Source organism: Vigna umbellata, chromosome 5 (assembly GCF_029865625.1).
Source record: "Vigna umbellata cultivar VRB3 chromosome 5, Vumbellata_1.0, whole genome shotgun sequence".
Classification (NCBI taxonomy): domain Eukaryota; kingdom Viridiplantae; phylum Streptophyta; class Magnoliopsida; order Fabales; family Fabaceae; genus Vigna; species Vigna umbellata.
The window spans coordinates 43,919,016-43,934,738 of record NC_142169.1 but is presented as its reverse complement, the minus strand read 5'-3'; the positions used below and the strand labels follow the sequence as shown (position 1 = coordinate 43,934,738).

The 15,723-nt window shown below is 36.3% G+C and overlaps 1 protein-coding gene across 1 annotated transcript; it reads right to left on the bottom strand.

The window, feature by feature from the left end:
- Positions 1-13,382: 13,382 nt before the first annotated feature.
- On the bottom strand, positions 13,383-14,919 carry LOC148198431 (uncharacterized). The gene is made up of 2 exons (XM_088116084.1): positions 14,179-14,919; positions 13,383-13,570 (listed from the first exon to the last, which is right to left on the bottom strand). Exons 1-2 carry the CDS (start codon positions 14,917-14,919, stop codon positions 13,505-13,507), a joined length of 807 nt encoding a protein of 268 aa, XP_087972210.1. The 3' UTR covers positions 13,383-13,504.
- Positions 14,920-15,723: the final 804 nt, after the last annotated feature.

Below are 15,723 nucleotides of genomic sequence, written 5' to 3'. Positions count from 1 at the left end.
CCCGTGCCATTATGCATGTTTTATAATCAAAATCCAAATGCACAATACATTTTTCACATAACATTTCATAGCATGTATAAGCAAATGATAGTATTGTATCAAATCAGAAATAGTGCAAACACATCAATGAAGCATAGATACAATATCAATCAACAATCTCAATATTATCTCAAGTAATTTCAATCAATTATAAGAATATAGATATATTGAAAATGAAACAATCAACATTATATGATCAATAAGCAGAATAACCAAATTCCAAATCATGGAATTTATAACCCCTATTAATCAGTAATCGATTGATCCACTGTTGCAATCGACTCTATTGCTTTCCATTTGAATTGTATCTCCAGTAGTTAATATAGAAGCAATGTTCCTGCAAAGCCTTTCAAGATCTTTCCATATCAAGCATTTTAGAATCATTTTAATATAGGAATTATTACAGGTATATTTTGTGTATGTAAATGTATGAGTGCAATGATAAATAGTAAATCAATCAACTTCATACACCACACAATCGATTTTAATCAGATATAAACAGATACTCAATTTAAAACAAACTCTGATTTCATTGATATGAAATATGATTACATTCAGATGAACATAACAAAGATAACGGCTTATAAAGCCTACTACAAAAGACACATTCAAAATATATAAGCAAATAAATTGAAGCAAACAACTAAAACACCCAAACAACTAAGGCAGACATTCCTTGTAACCCTATTCTGAGTCAGATGTTTTCATAGTGTCCTCATCAGAAGTGTTGTCTTCTCTTTGTTGTTGAGCCTCATCATATTTCCTTTCCCATTGATCAACCCTTTCATTTAGACATCTAAATTGATGAACCACATATCTCTCAAAGTTAGTTTCAAGAACAAATGTTCTGCATTAGCTTCTGGAGTACTTCCTGAACTGTTGGACAAGTTTTCTTCACCTTTGAAACACCAGCCTTTAATTGTCTTCACTAAACCAAGAGAGGCAATAGTGTTTCGGTTTATCACATCAGTGCCACAGCAAGAGCATCTTTTCTCACCATTTACATTTACTCCTTGAATTTTAAGAACTTTGCTTATAAAGACTGCATATGGTAGATAGTGAGATTTCTTGAATACAACATTCATCATATAATTTTTTTATCACATCTACCCAATTCATTGGAATATTGTTCTTGATGGCATGCGGCAGGTATAAATCTTCAGTGGTCATTCTGTCTTGAGTCAATCTTCCAAGTAAGATCACCCATGCAAGAAGATAAGCAATAATTTTCTCCTCTATATTTAACCCTTCAAGTACAAAGAGTCTCTCAATTGGATATCTTCCAGGAAATCTCAGTCAGCTCATGTAAAGGTCTCTTTTCCTCAAAGATTGATTAATTTCGGAATTTGGCAAATCAGAAGATGCACCTTCTGCTGCTAGTCCTATAGTTAGCATCTAGGTAAAGTTATCAATGTGAATGTCTATGCCTTTAACTCTTGAACTAATATCACCATTAACAATATTCAGGTTGTGATAAAAAACTCTCACAAGGTCAGGATACTAGTCGCCTTTCATTTGTACAAATATAGAAAGTCCCTGTGTTTCGAACTATTTCGGAAACTGAAAGCCCACCCTTTCAAACATGTTCAAGATCAGACTCTTGGGAGGAACCACAACCTTGACTCGTTCACGGAGAAATCTTTCTCTTGAATCATCATCACTGATCCACCCTTTAGGATCAGCACCTGTTGTGATTGCCATTTCTTTTCCTTTACTACCTTTGGAGGGTTGAGAAGAAGATGTCATCTGATGCAGAGTTCTTAGAACCACTTCTTCAGTCTAGGGTTACTGAAAATATCCTTACCCACCTCACTTAATGCTATCACAGTTCCTCAGAAATAACATAATATAAGGGCGTGAACCATAATCACCAAAATACGTTCACATTTAAATTTTCAAATACAAAAAGCCCACTTAACAGAAATATCTAATCGATTTCATTATTTGCAAAGTTGACTACTGTATGACAAAAGGTTTTCACAAAACAGAAACATTCATACAACAACATGCAATCAATTAAGCAATGAATCCAATTGATTAAAAGTCGTAAAAAATGTTTTTATAGAAAACAATCTCAATCAATCAATCAATCAACAATCATACATTCATCAAGCAATCATTCAACAAATATTATGCATGATTGATGACAAATTTATGAACACCGAAATACGGCGCCACAAACTTGTTTAACAATCGACAAGTGTGACCGAATCGTTTCAAGTAATAAACTCGGTAAGACCAAGTATCGTTCTCCCAAAGGACTCACGGCCTAGTTTAGTTATGTGATTCGTTGATTAGCTAAGACTTAAGAATGAAATAATTAGATTTCACTATGCAAAAGACGAAAATAAACATGTATGCATGAGTGTGATCAATGGCTAAAGCAAAATACAAACACTTTCAATGGAATATATGGGTGAGTATGTTGTTGAGGTTATCAATTTCATCTTATCCACTCTCATATACTTTAGGAATTCAACATTCAATTCATCATTATTAATGCCACTCTCTAAATTACCTTTCAAGAAGGCTTCTCCCTAATTACGAGTTCATACGATTCCTAGCATTCCTAATAATTAGTTTTTTTAGCACAGGAGCTTAAGGCAACCAATATACTATTGGGAGAAATTCCCCGGATCTAGACTTCCCCGTACGTTCCCGTATCGACAAAATCAATAATCATGCATTGAATGAGTTAAACAAAGCAAGCATTGAGCAAAGAGGAAAAACCCTAACTAATGATGAAAGAAAGCATAGGTCTTAAATATAAGATGTAAACACAAATTCCATATATGAGAGCTTCAAAAGATTACATTGATTCCCCAACAAACATACAAGGTTTAGTTCACCATATTCATGGTGAACCTAGATGAACAATAACGAAAGAATGAAACATAAAACCCTGGAAAGGAGAAGAGGTAGCCTGAGCATCCAAGATCCTCCTTCAAAGGGGTGTAAGAGAGAGTGTTTGCTTCGTTTCTGCCAAAGATACAAACCCTAGGACGTCCTAAAGCTTATATACTATTCTAAAATTACAGAAAATTTAGGCCCAAGCCCATAAGTGTGCCGCTCAGCGGTAAAGTGCCGCTCAGCGGTAAGTGCGTGAGTCGTTTTCTCCCCTCAGTGGCCATTTTGCCCCTCAGCGGTGCCAACGTGAACTCCTGAGTGCCGCTCAGCGGTAAACTGCCGCTGAGCGGCAGTTGCAGCTTCTCCTTTTGCACTTTTTGATGTCTTTTCTAATTCCATCTCTCTCCTTCTTCACTTCTTTCACCAAATTCACCTTAAAACCTACACAAAAACACTGAAATCAAGCATAAACCTGTCCAGCTCTCTTATTTCTGAAAATATGAACAAAAGCATGATTTCAAACTAGTTTCTAAGTGTTAAAGGTTGCTTTTAGTATCAATTTTAATCATGAAAATAACAGTTTTTCAACTGTTATCACAACCCCAAACTTAGAACTTTGCTTGTCCTCAAGCAAACAGGATGTAACTCAATCTTCTACCAATTCATATGATGGTTCACTTATTCAAAAATCTTCTTTTCAAGATAAGTAAAAACTTCAATCAAACTTATGACCAAGATTTCAATCAAGATGTGCACATGCTTTGGTATTCACAAAGTCACTTAATATCCAACAAATGCTATTTTTTTTATGAATGATCAATCAATTAAGCATGGATGTTCATGTGCTCATGGAATAATTCCTCACTAGGTACAGTGTTTCACTCACACACAAGTGTATAAGAGGTAATCACTCATTCACTCCACTATCACAATGTCACATGAATCAACTTTGCCTTTCATTTAACCACAATCAAAAACATTCACAAGCATGCATCATCACAAGGACTTTTCAATGGCTTATAACGTGGCTGGGCGAACAAGAAAATTGGTTTTTTCTGGATCACAAAATCCTTGAGTTAAGAGAATCATAACAACACAATTATTCTTATTTTTCCCAACTTGCCTTTGCATTGAGCTTTGCCTTTCTTTTCTTTCTCTTTTTCTTTTCACATTCTTATTTCTTAGCTTTTAGCTCAATGCTTTTCCTTTTTCATGCTTTCTCAACAACCCCAAACTTGAACATTTATCAATACCACATAAGATTTTCTACTTAACTCAAGGTAAAGCTTTTCAACAAGGTTTTTCAATTTATGTTCAAGGCTAAGGGTTCAAAGGATAGAACACAAAGTGTTCTCTTTTAGTGGCTAACTTTATGGATTTGGCCAATAAAAAGGGTTCCAAAAAATGGCCTTGATCATATGATGCAAAACAAGCAATTGATTCAATCATAGAAAACCTAGGCAAAATCATTCATGCTTTCACAGTAATAGCATTCAATCAATAAAAACTCTAGAGCTCAAAACCTCACATATAAGCTCATTCACATTTAACATACACATCCTGCTTAATCTCACAATCACAATCATAATATCCTGCATTTGTTCACAAAGCTTGTGAATTACCTGTATAAGCATTTTATGTGCACATCTATCTTAACATCAATCAATAATCATCATCAAGCATTATTTATCACACAATCACAGTCAATAGCAAACCATCATAACAAACCAAGTTTCCAATAGAGTACATCAACCTTAATCTAAAACAAAAATAAATAAGTTCAGAACACTTAAACCAACAAAAGCATAAGTTCCTGATAGCATTCATCAGTAAATGCTATCTCAGCTCCTCATCAATCTGAGCTGTCCTCTGTATCTTTCTCTTCTTCCTCATCTTTATCATCTTCAAATGCATCATCATCATCAGCTTCATCTTCTTCCATCTCCCTAACTGAAGCTTCAGCTGCTTCAGCTCCTTCTCGTTGCACTGGCTCCTCTGGCCAAGCTACCACATTATGGAATTCCTCCATAGTCCACCTGTGAGCTGGAGGTGTATCATACATCCCCACAATCATCTTAGCTGTAGCCACCTGCCCTCTATGAATGGACTGTAACTGAGCACCTATAAGAGACATGTACATGTCCCTCATCTGGAACGGTTCTGCTTCATGTGTTTCAGCAGATGTCTGGCTCTGTGCTTGCCCTCTCTCTCTACGAGCACAGCGTGGTGGAACTAGCTGAGCTGCTTCCTCACCTCCACAATACTATCTGTAATAGGCCTCATCAATGGCTTTTCTTGGCCTTTCAAATGGTGGAGCAGAAGTGTTCACCCCAGCAGAAGGGTGCTTTGTTATTTGAGGTATTGGCACACACACTAATCTCATCAGCTATCACCTTCTCATGTTTCCGAGAGAGGAACCTACTAGAATGGGGCTGTTCTGGTTCCTTTTCCTTTCTCTTGGTTGCCATGGTTTTCAATCTTTTTCCTGAAGATGATGCCATTCTTGCATTCAAACACAGATACAAAACCACAGAACATGATGTTAATCATTAGTAAAACACAGAACACAACTCCTTTCGAAGCTAAACCACCGCTGAAGGTCAGAATTTCTCCTCAGCGCCACTAGTGCCACAGTCCAGAACGCAACAAATCAAAAAAACCAAGTCTGGCAGAGTGCCGCTCAGCGGCAGTTTACCCCTGAGCGGTAACTCTGCAGAATTTTGAAAAATCTCTTTTAAGTTGTCCTATCTCCACCCAAATGCAATTTTCAGTTTTCTAGTTCAGAATCATGCAGTTTAATCGGTTCAAACATCAAATATATCATCAAATCATGCATAGAAACCAAAACCCCTAAATATTCATGCTTTGACAATCACATTCAAAATCAAGAACCCTAGAATGAACAAAATGCTTTTTACTTACTTGGGTGGAGATACTAGATGCAATGAGAATGCTTCCAAGCTAGAATACTCTCTTCCAACCCCAAACTTTGATGGAACACTAGTGAGCAAGTGAGTGGAAGAGAAATTTTCAAGAGGGAAGAATGAAAAGATGTTGAAAACCTTGGAAAAGGTATGTGGGAGTGTTTGTGCAGAGAAGAGCCTGGAAAGAAAACCTAAAATGCAGCTTGGGGTATAAAAATACCCTAATGGGCTCGGGTCCCGCTAAGGGGAATTAAAGCCCATTCTGCGAGAGTACCACTCAGCGGTAAGTTACCGCTCAGCGGCACTTTCGTGATGTGCTCTTCTCCTTCTTTTCTTAACCTACGTGCCTCCTAGACATGCCCCTCACTGGTTCCCTGCAATTCAATGTTTCAATTACTTATGCAAACCCTATTATGCAACTAAAATGAAACAAACAAAACAAACAATCAATCAACTGGGTTGCCTCCCAGGTAGCGCTTGTTTAATGTCACGAGCCTGACCCAAAATCCACCAACACCCATCAGTAGGTGTTACAATCTTGGCATCCTTCAGTAGATGTTATTTTCTCACCAACACCCATCAATAGGTGTTACAATCTTAGCATCCTTCAGTAGATGCTATATCCAACAAAATATTTACAAAATAATGTTCAACAAATTACAACTTACAAACCAAAATAAAATTAAAAGTTTTTAAATCACTGGGTTGCCTCCCAGCAAGCGCTCTTTTAACGTCATTAGCTTGACCCAGTAAAGCTCAAGTTCTCTCTTCATAGTTGATGTTGTTATCCCACCAACTCCTCAGCTGTTTCCTGTGCACTGTTTTGAATCTTCTAAAATGTGGAGATTCAATCTCTATCATCTCCTTCTCTTTATAGCCTTTCACAACCCACAACTTATTTTTGATTCTCACTGGTGTACCAAGTTGGGGTCTTCCTTTCTTCCAGTCCTCAGGAACTCTTCGTCCTCTTCCAATCTTTTCTCCTTTATGCACCTGAAACAACAAACAATGGTTACCTGTAACCTTGGGCTTTTCATCTTGATGGCTAGTCATTTGTGCATCTTGAAATGCAGCTTTATAACTAGATTCTTCCTCCTGTGTTTGCCTCTCATCTTTAAAGACATCTACAACAACTTTCTCTTCTCGGTCCTGGAGCACCACTATACCTTCATTTACATCAATAATAGCTTTGGCCGTTTTCATAAACGGTCTTCCAAGAATGATAGGTATCCTTTCTGTCTCCATCTTCATCACCACAAAGTCTGCCAAGAACTGGAGTTTGCCAACACAAACTATAATGTCCTCTGCAATCCCACATGGTTCCTTTGAAGATCCATCGGCCATTACTAAGTTAACCTTTACAGGTTTCAAATTAAAATCACCGATTTGCTCCAGTAAAGAGTAAGGTATCAAGTTAACACTTGAACCTAAATCAAGAAGAGCTTTTTTAATCCTTTTCTTCCCTATGGTACAAGGGATAGAAAATCCTCCTGGATCTGTAGCTTTTAGAGGGAATGGCTCTTTTTTAACAGTTTGACACTTCTTTTGCCTCATCATCTCTACGTCTTTTCTTTGTAGAGACGTCTTCATCAGATTTAGTGTAAACCGTAATTTGTTGTAGAATCTGCTCCCAAGGTGCATCATTATCCACCATCTTGAATAATTCTGTGAAATCCAGTTGTTTCCCTTGATTTATTGGAAAAGGAAAAGTATTTTTGCTCTCTATTTTTCTTTTCTCTTCTGTTTCTCCTCCTTCTAACTCAACTATCTCTTCATTAGTACTCTCTACCACCTTGCATTCTTCTCTGGGGTTAACTTCAGTATTAGCCCCAAAGTTTTTACTTGGCCTCTCTTCCACCTGCTTAGTGATCTGCCCCATCTGAATCTCCAAATTCTTTATAGCAGCTTCAGTGCTCTTTTGGGTACACTCAATTTTCTGTATGAAATTATTAAGAGTTTCTTCCATCCTCATGGACCTTTCAGTAAGCATAGAAATCTGCTGCCATAAGGTGGGTTGCTGCTGCTGCTTATTAAATTGACCGGCTTGCCCAGTTTGCCCTTGACCAATACTTGGGTGTGGTTTCCACCCTTGATTGTAGTTCCCTTGACGGTATTGATTGGTCATGTAATTCACATCCTCCACTGCTTCTGCTGGAAAGGCACATTGACCATTGATATGGTCGCCTCCACATAATTCACACAACTGAGATTGTACCTGTGCAGCAGTTTTCAACTCTTTAGGCAATTGTGCAAGTGTTTTAGTAAGAGTTTCCAGCTGTTGAGTTAGAATTTTATTTTGTGCTAGCAAGGCATCATGCGTCTGTAATTGTAGAACTCCTTTCTGTTGCGTAGGAGCTCCTCTTTCACTGTGGAGCTCATTATCACTAGTAGCCATATTTTCAATAATTTCTGTTGCGTAGGAGCTCCTCTTTCACTGTGGAGCTCATTATCACTAGTAGCCATATTTTCAATAATTTCTGTTGCTTCATCTGGAGTTTTCCATTTAATGTTTCCTCCTGCTGAGGCATCAAGCATCATCTTGGTTTGTGAACCAAGACCTCTAAGGAAGGTAAGGACTACTTCCACTTCATCGAATCCATGCGTGGGTGTTTTTCGTAGCAAGCTTTTGTATCTATCCCATGCATGACCCAGTGATTCTTCCATGCCCTGCCTGAATGAAGAAATCTCTTGCTTGCCTTTGTTCACCTTTGATTGTGGGAAGTATTTATTTAGAAACTTGGTTACCACTGCTTCCCACTCTGTGAAGCTTCCCTCTGGAAAAGAATTTAACCAAAGCTTAGCATTGCCTCCTAATGAGAAAGGAAACAAGCTAAGTTTGATCGCTTCATCTGGCACCCCATTGATTTTCACCGTGTTGCAGATCTCATTAAATGTAGTGAGGTGCTCATATGGGCTTTCATGAGATAACCCATTAAATTGATTGCTCTTCAACAGTTGGATCAATGCTGGTTTGACCTCCATGTTAGCTGCATTGACTCTAGGTCTAGCTATACTGTTAAAGTGCTGAGGTCCAGCTGTATTGGTGTAATCAGCAAGAGTTCTTCTGATATTATTGTTCTCCATACTTTTTGTGCTATGGTCAGAACCTTGTGGTGATGGTTGCAACAGAGTTTCCGGAGGAGGGAAAAGTTCTCTAGATGTTCGGATTCTTCTCCTCCGTCTACTCTCATCTAATCCTTCAAGAAGAGGTTCTGTAGTTATCTTGCTCCTTGTTCGAATTGCCTCCTGCATACACAAGAGAACAAAACCCTAGAATATTTGGTTAGCACAAAAAGATATAAGATTCAGAGAATAAAATAAAATAAAAATAAAAACAGAAAATAAAATAAAATAAAATAAAATAAAAACAGGAAAAATAAAAACAGAAATTCAAATTTAAAGTCAAAGATAATCAATAATGACACAAATTAACTAGTTAAACCACGAGTCCCCGGCAACAACGCCAAAAACTTGATGACAAATTTATGAACACCGAAATACGGCGCCACAAACTTGTTTAACAATCGGCAAGTGTGACCGAATCGTTTCAAGTAATAAACTCGGTAAGACCAAGTATCGTTCTCCCAAAGGACTCACGGCCTAGTTTAGTTATGTGATTCGTTGATTAGCTAAGACTTAAGAACTAAATAATTGGATTTTACTATGCAAAAGACGAAAATAAACATGTATGCATGAGTGTGATCAAGGGCTAAAGCAAAATACAAACACTTTCAATGGAATATATGGGTGAGTATGTTGTTGGGGTTATCAATTTCATCTTATCCACTCTCATATACTTTAGGAATTCAACATTCAATTCATCATTGTTAATGCCACTCTCTAAATTACCTTTCAAGAAGGCTTCTCCCTAATTACGAGTTCATACGATTCCTAGCATTCCTAATAATTAGTTTTTTTAGCACAGGAGCTTAAGGCAACCAATATACTATTGGGAGAAATTCCCCGGATCTAGACTTCCCCGTACGTTCCCGTATCGACAAAATCAATAATCATGCATTGAATGAGTTAAACAAAGCAAGCATTGAGCAAAGAGGAAAAACCCTAACTAATGATGAAAGAAAGCATAGGTCTTAAATATAAGATGTAAACACAAATTCCATATATGAGAGCTTCAAAAGATTACATTGATTCCCCAACAAACATACAAGGTTTAGTTCACCATATTCATGGTGAACCTAGATGAACAATAACAAAAGATTGCAAGATAAAACCCTAGAAAGGTGAAGAGGTAGGCTGAGCATCCAAGATCCTCCTTCAAAGGGGTGGAAGAGAGAGTGTTTGCTTCGTTTCTGCCAAAGATACAAACCCTAGGACGTCCTAAAGCTTATATACTATTCTAAAATTACAGAAAATTTAGGCCCAAGCCCATAAGTGTGCCGCTCAGCGGTAAAGTGCCGCTCAGCGGTAAGTGCGTGAGTCGTTTTCTCCCCTCAGTGGCCATTTTGCCCCTCAGCGATGCCAACGTGAACTCCTGAGTGCCGCTCAGCGATAAACTGCCGCTGAGCGGCAGTTGCGGCTTCTCCTTTTACACTTTTTGATGTCTTTTCAAATTCCATCTCTCTCCTTCTTCACTTCTTTCACCAAATTCACCTTAAAACCTGCACAAAAACACTGAAATCAAGCATAAACCTGTCCAGCTCTCTTATTTTTGAAAATATGAACAAAAGCATGATTTCAAGCTAGTTTCTAAGTGTTAAAGGTTGCTTTTAGTATCAATTTTAATCATGAAAATAACAGTTTTTCAACTGTTATCAATGATGCAATGTGAAAGTGATTGTTACCGCTTGTAGATACTCAAGAAATTTGATGTAGTTAAGTTAGCTAATCCTTGAGTTATGTACTGCTACAACAACTACTTCTCCTTTCTTGTACAACAGTTAAAAGGTTTTAACGCTGGTACCCATTTGAATTTGGGTCTCTCTTGTTAGTAGCAGGAAGTTGTTCCTTGGGAACCCATTTGTACTTTCCCTTTGGAACACCAACATTTCTAAAATAGCAGTTTCTTACTGTGTGACCAAGTGTATTGTAGTAAAAGCATGCATTAGTAGTAGGTTTACTCAAATCAATAAATTTCTTTGAGTTTATCCTATTACTTTTAGCCTTATAACCAATACCTTGTATGTAGATAGCTCTTCCAGATGATCTCAACATAGCATCAAGATTTTCTTTACCTTGAGTAAATTTAGCCAATGTGCTGGTTAAGTACTCAATTTTCTCAACATGTAGAGAACAACTATCACACACTCTGTCAACAACTTGTACTTCAGTCATTATATTCTTTGCAGATTTTAGAGCTTCTTCAAGATCTTTTTCAAGCTTTTCATTGTACTGAAGTCGCATGGCCTCCGCATTAACCTCTTGAAATGCATCCAGTAGCATGTGGTACTTGACTTCTATTGGTTCATTTTCAAATTCTTCATCACTATCGTAGTCTAATTATGCAAAGCCTGCCATGAAGCATATATTTGATTCTTCTTCACGATCACAATCTTCATCACTGGAAGAATCTTCATCATTGTTTTCCCAAGCAATATAATTTTTCCACTGCTTCCTGTTCTTGTCCTGAGGATATTTAGTGAATTCTTTCTGCTCGTTCTCCAAGTCTGGACAGTCAAGCTTGATACACATTCATAACATTGAACAACGTTGCTTCTTGAATTCTTCTTTCCTTCTCTTGAGAAACCTGCATTGTTAGTTGCATAATTTTTATTTTTCATGAATCTCCCAAATTTTCTTACCATTATAGTCATCATTTCTTTTTCTGGTATATCTACATTTGATTCAGTTTCAGGTTCATGAATCTTTGTGGCTTTCTTGTTTGTGGCTTTTGTAGGAACAATCGGTACCGTTATAGAGTCGCGCAGCGGAATAAATTTATAAAGCGGAAAGCGTGTAACGATCACAACACAAGTTAAAATAGTCGGTTTCAAAAATTGATTTTCTTAGCGAACTTTTATCGAAGAGTTGATGTGGTAAGAGTTTAGGGATCAAGAAAATCAACACAGAATTTTTATCCTGGTTCGAATCAAAAGATTCTACGTCCAGTCGTTAATCACTATAAATAGTGATTAACCTTTTTCACTAAAAATATGGTTTGCAGATTACAATCAGATAATCAAAATAAGCAAGGAATAGAAAACACCTTCCTTCGACAAACGAACGGAAGAACCTGCTCAGCCAACTTGAAGAGAACCGCTCCGACCTTTGACACACAAAACGCGAGCTTCTCCTATTCACAAGACCAGGCAAGAGCACTTCTATCACTTTGAGAACTTCCTCAGACAAACTGTATTCTCAAAATGGCATAGATCCTTTTCACTCACAGAGAGCTTCCCTTAGGCACAAAGCTCTAATACTCTCAATTGAAAAGTTATTTCTAAGAGCTGTGAAGACCTCTATTTATAAGCCTAGTTTCGTGCAAGGTCAAAAACTAAAAAAACATCTCCCAACTGCCACTGATAATCGATTATCATAAGTGATAATCGATTATTTGTGTCCGTTATGGGGTTTTCAAAATGGTGATAATCGATTATCCTGAGCAATAATCGATTATTCCAGAGACTTGGACAGAATTAAATAAAACAGTGATAATCGATTGTTCTGTGTAATAATCGATTATTTGTGCAAGGAACTCTCTTCTAAACTGGCTTGTGATAATCGATTATTACTCTTGATAATCGATTATTTGTGCAATGACTCACTAAATATGAAAACTTCTAAGAGTTTTTACATCATTACATTTTATCCTATACATTTGTTTCTACAAAATGCGTTTAACAAAGATGCATTTAGAGTCTTCAATTCTTCAGCTTTTATCATCATCAAAATTTCACTGTAGCTTCAAGATACCAATGCTCCTCATTGGTAACAATCTCCCCCTTTTTGATGATGATAAAAAATATCTTCTTGTTAAAAGCATTTCTAATTTCCTGCACAGATTTCATACTTACAAACATGTTAGTAATAACTGCACTACTTAAATTAGAAGTTTTCTCCCCCTTTTTGATCATAAGCAAAAATGAAAAAAGTGGAAAAACTCCCCCTCAAATTTTTCTCCCCCTCAACAAAAGAATTGATGCATTTCAAAACAGAAATAAAATTGAAATTTCATAACATGAAAGAACAGAATACCTCTTGGAATATAAGAACAACAGAAATTAAACTCTAACTAAGAAGTACAAACAATATTAATTAATCCATAATAGAGATAAAAACAAGATATCTAACAAACTCGTATATCTTCCCCTTATATAGGTACCAGTTATCCCATAATATGTCAATCAAAAATAGATTTCTCAATTTCTTATCATAATCAGAAAAACAACTAATCTTTATGCTCCCCCTAAATTTGTTAACTTAAAAAGAATTGGGATCCTTTTAATTCATTAAAAATTACTCCCCTAAAAGTAATATTCCCTTTAAAAATCAAAGACAGATTCCATAAAAAAATTTTTAAAAAAAAGTTTTTTTTGTTTTTCTTTTTTACGCTGTGACTTAAGATAATCGATTATTACTTTAAATAATCGATTATTTGCGAGCCAAATTGTCAAAATCCAAATTTTGAGGACGAGATAATCGATTATTACCCTTGGTAATCGATTATTTACGTTAATTTCCGAAAAACACAAATTTGGGCCAAATTTTCAACCTAAGACACATCTAACATTCATAAATTATTTCAAAGCTCTTAAAAAATACCAGGATACCATAGAGTCTTCTTTTCCTTTTGAAAAATTAACCTGCAAAACAAAACAATAGAGTTTTGGTCCCCATAATCTCATTTGGGTCCTTTGAGGTTAGAGACAATTTACTTTATAACAGGAATCCAAACATATTTTCCATTTGGAACATCAAAATGTTTAATTCTACATTTGTTAGAAGTGTGCCCCTTTTTCATACAATAAAAGCATGTGACAACATTTTGGTTTCTATAGGACACAGTTCCTTTTTCAACCCATACCCTACGGGTTCTTTTAATTATGTTCTTACTTTTAAAAACACTTTTGTTTTTATAAACCTTTCTAACAGTTATAGGCATTTCAATATTATTATTTCCAGTTGCAACTTCAAGAAGATTTTCAAGAATATCAATATCAAGCATATGACTCTTACATGAAAGACATTCAACAGGATGTTCAACATTTGAAGACTCTTTCATTTCCAACTTGCAAATTTTATTTCTCAAACTTACTTCCTCATCTAATGCTTTCTCATATTTAATTTGCAATTGTTTAAATTCTTTTTTCAAAATTTTATGAGCAGCATTCAATTTCTCAGATTCATCAAGCAATTCAAGAAAAGCCTTTTGTACATCAAATTCACTAGATTCATAGCTAGAATTACTTACTTGGCTTTCAACATCATCAAAATTAACTGTCAAACACAAGTTTACTTCTTCAACAGAATCACTTGAACTAGAGGTGGTTGATGCATTATCCTCCCAAGCAATGTGAACCTTCTTCTTCTTGTGAATTTTCTTTTCTTTTCGTTCTTTACTTCTTTTGTTGCTTGAACAATAAGCTTTCACATGGCCTCTTTCACCACATCCATAACATTTGAAGCTTGAAGAGGAACCTTGATAGTCCTTATTTTCCTTCAAGATTTTGCTTTCAGATGATTTATCGTTGGCCATCAAGCATAGATTTTCTTGCTCATTAGAATCGCTTGAGCTTGAGGAGTTTGATGTAGAGCATGAGTTCGAACAAGTCAACTTAGCCACATTCGATACTTCATCATGAGTGACTCTTAAAAATTTCCACATTTCCTGAGCACTTTTATAAACAGATACTTTGAAAAAATCATCAATTGTTAGTGCAGATAAAATTATATTTCGAGCCTTAATATCAAATTGGGCTCTTCTATTTTCCTCAACAGTCCAGTCAAAATATGATTTTTCTACTTCCACACCATCAACTGTATTTTTAGGAATATATGGACCATTTTGTACGGCTTCCCAGATGCCTCTGTCAATTGACTCTAAAAATATTTGCATTCTTATTTTCCAAAACGCATAATTTTCCCCCGTAAACAAAGGAGGTCTATCAATAGAAGCACCCTCAGCATAAACTTGATTTTGATGACCGGCCATTTTCGCAAAAGTTTGAAAGAATATCAAAGCATGCTCTGATACCAATTGATGGAACAATCGGTACCGTTATAGAGTCGCGCAGCGGAATAAAATATTTGAAAAACGTGTTACTGTCACAAATCAAGTTTTGATAGTCCGTTTTAGAAAAACAATTTTCTTAGAGAAAATTTATCAAACAGTTGATATGCGTAAAATGTAAAGAGTATAGAGAGCAAGAAAATTCAACACAGAATTTTTATCCTGGTTCGATTCAAAAGAATCTACGTCCAGTTGTTAATCACTATAAAAAGTGATTAACGTTTTCACTAAAAACAGTTTTACAAATTACAATAAGAGTGAATAAAAACAAATAAAAAAACCTTCCTTCGACGAACGAACCGGAAGAAGAACACTCTGCCAACTCGAAGAGAACCGCTCCGACTATCGACAAACGAAACACGAGCTTCTCCTATTCACGAGACCAGGCAGAGCACCTTGCTAACTCGAAGAGAGCTTGCTCCGACTATCGACACACGACACGCGAGCCTCTCCTGTTCACGAGACCAAGCAAGGGAACTTGAACTATAGCTTCTGAGAACTTCCTCTGACAAACAGTATTCTGCAAGAGCTTCTATTCAACAACGTTACTAGTGATCTTCACAGAAACCCAATATATAGCTAGTTGTTCTGAATATCTAAGGTTAAGTCTCAACTGCCACGAATAATCGATTATTGTAAGTGATAATCGATTATTCAAGCCCGTTACAGGGTTTTCAAAATGTGATAATCGATTATATGATGTGATAATCGATTATTCCTGTATGA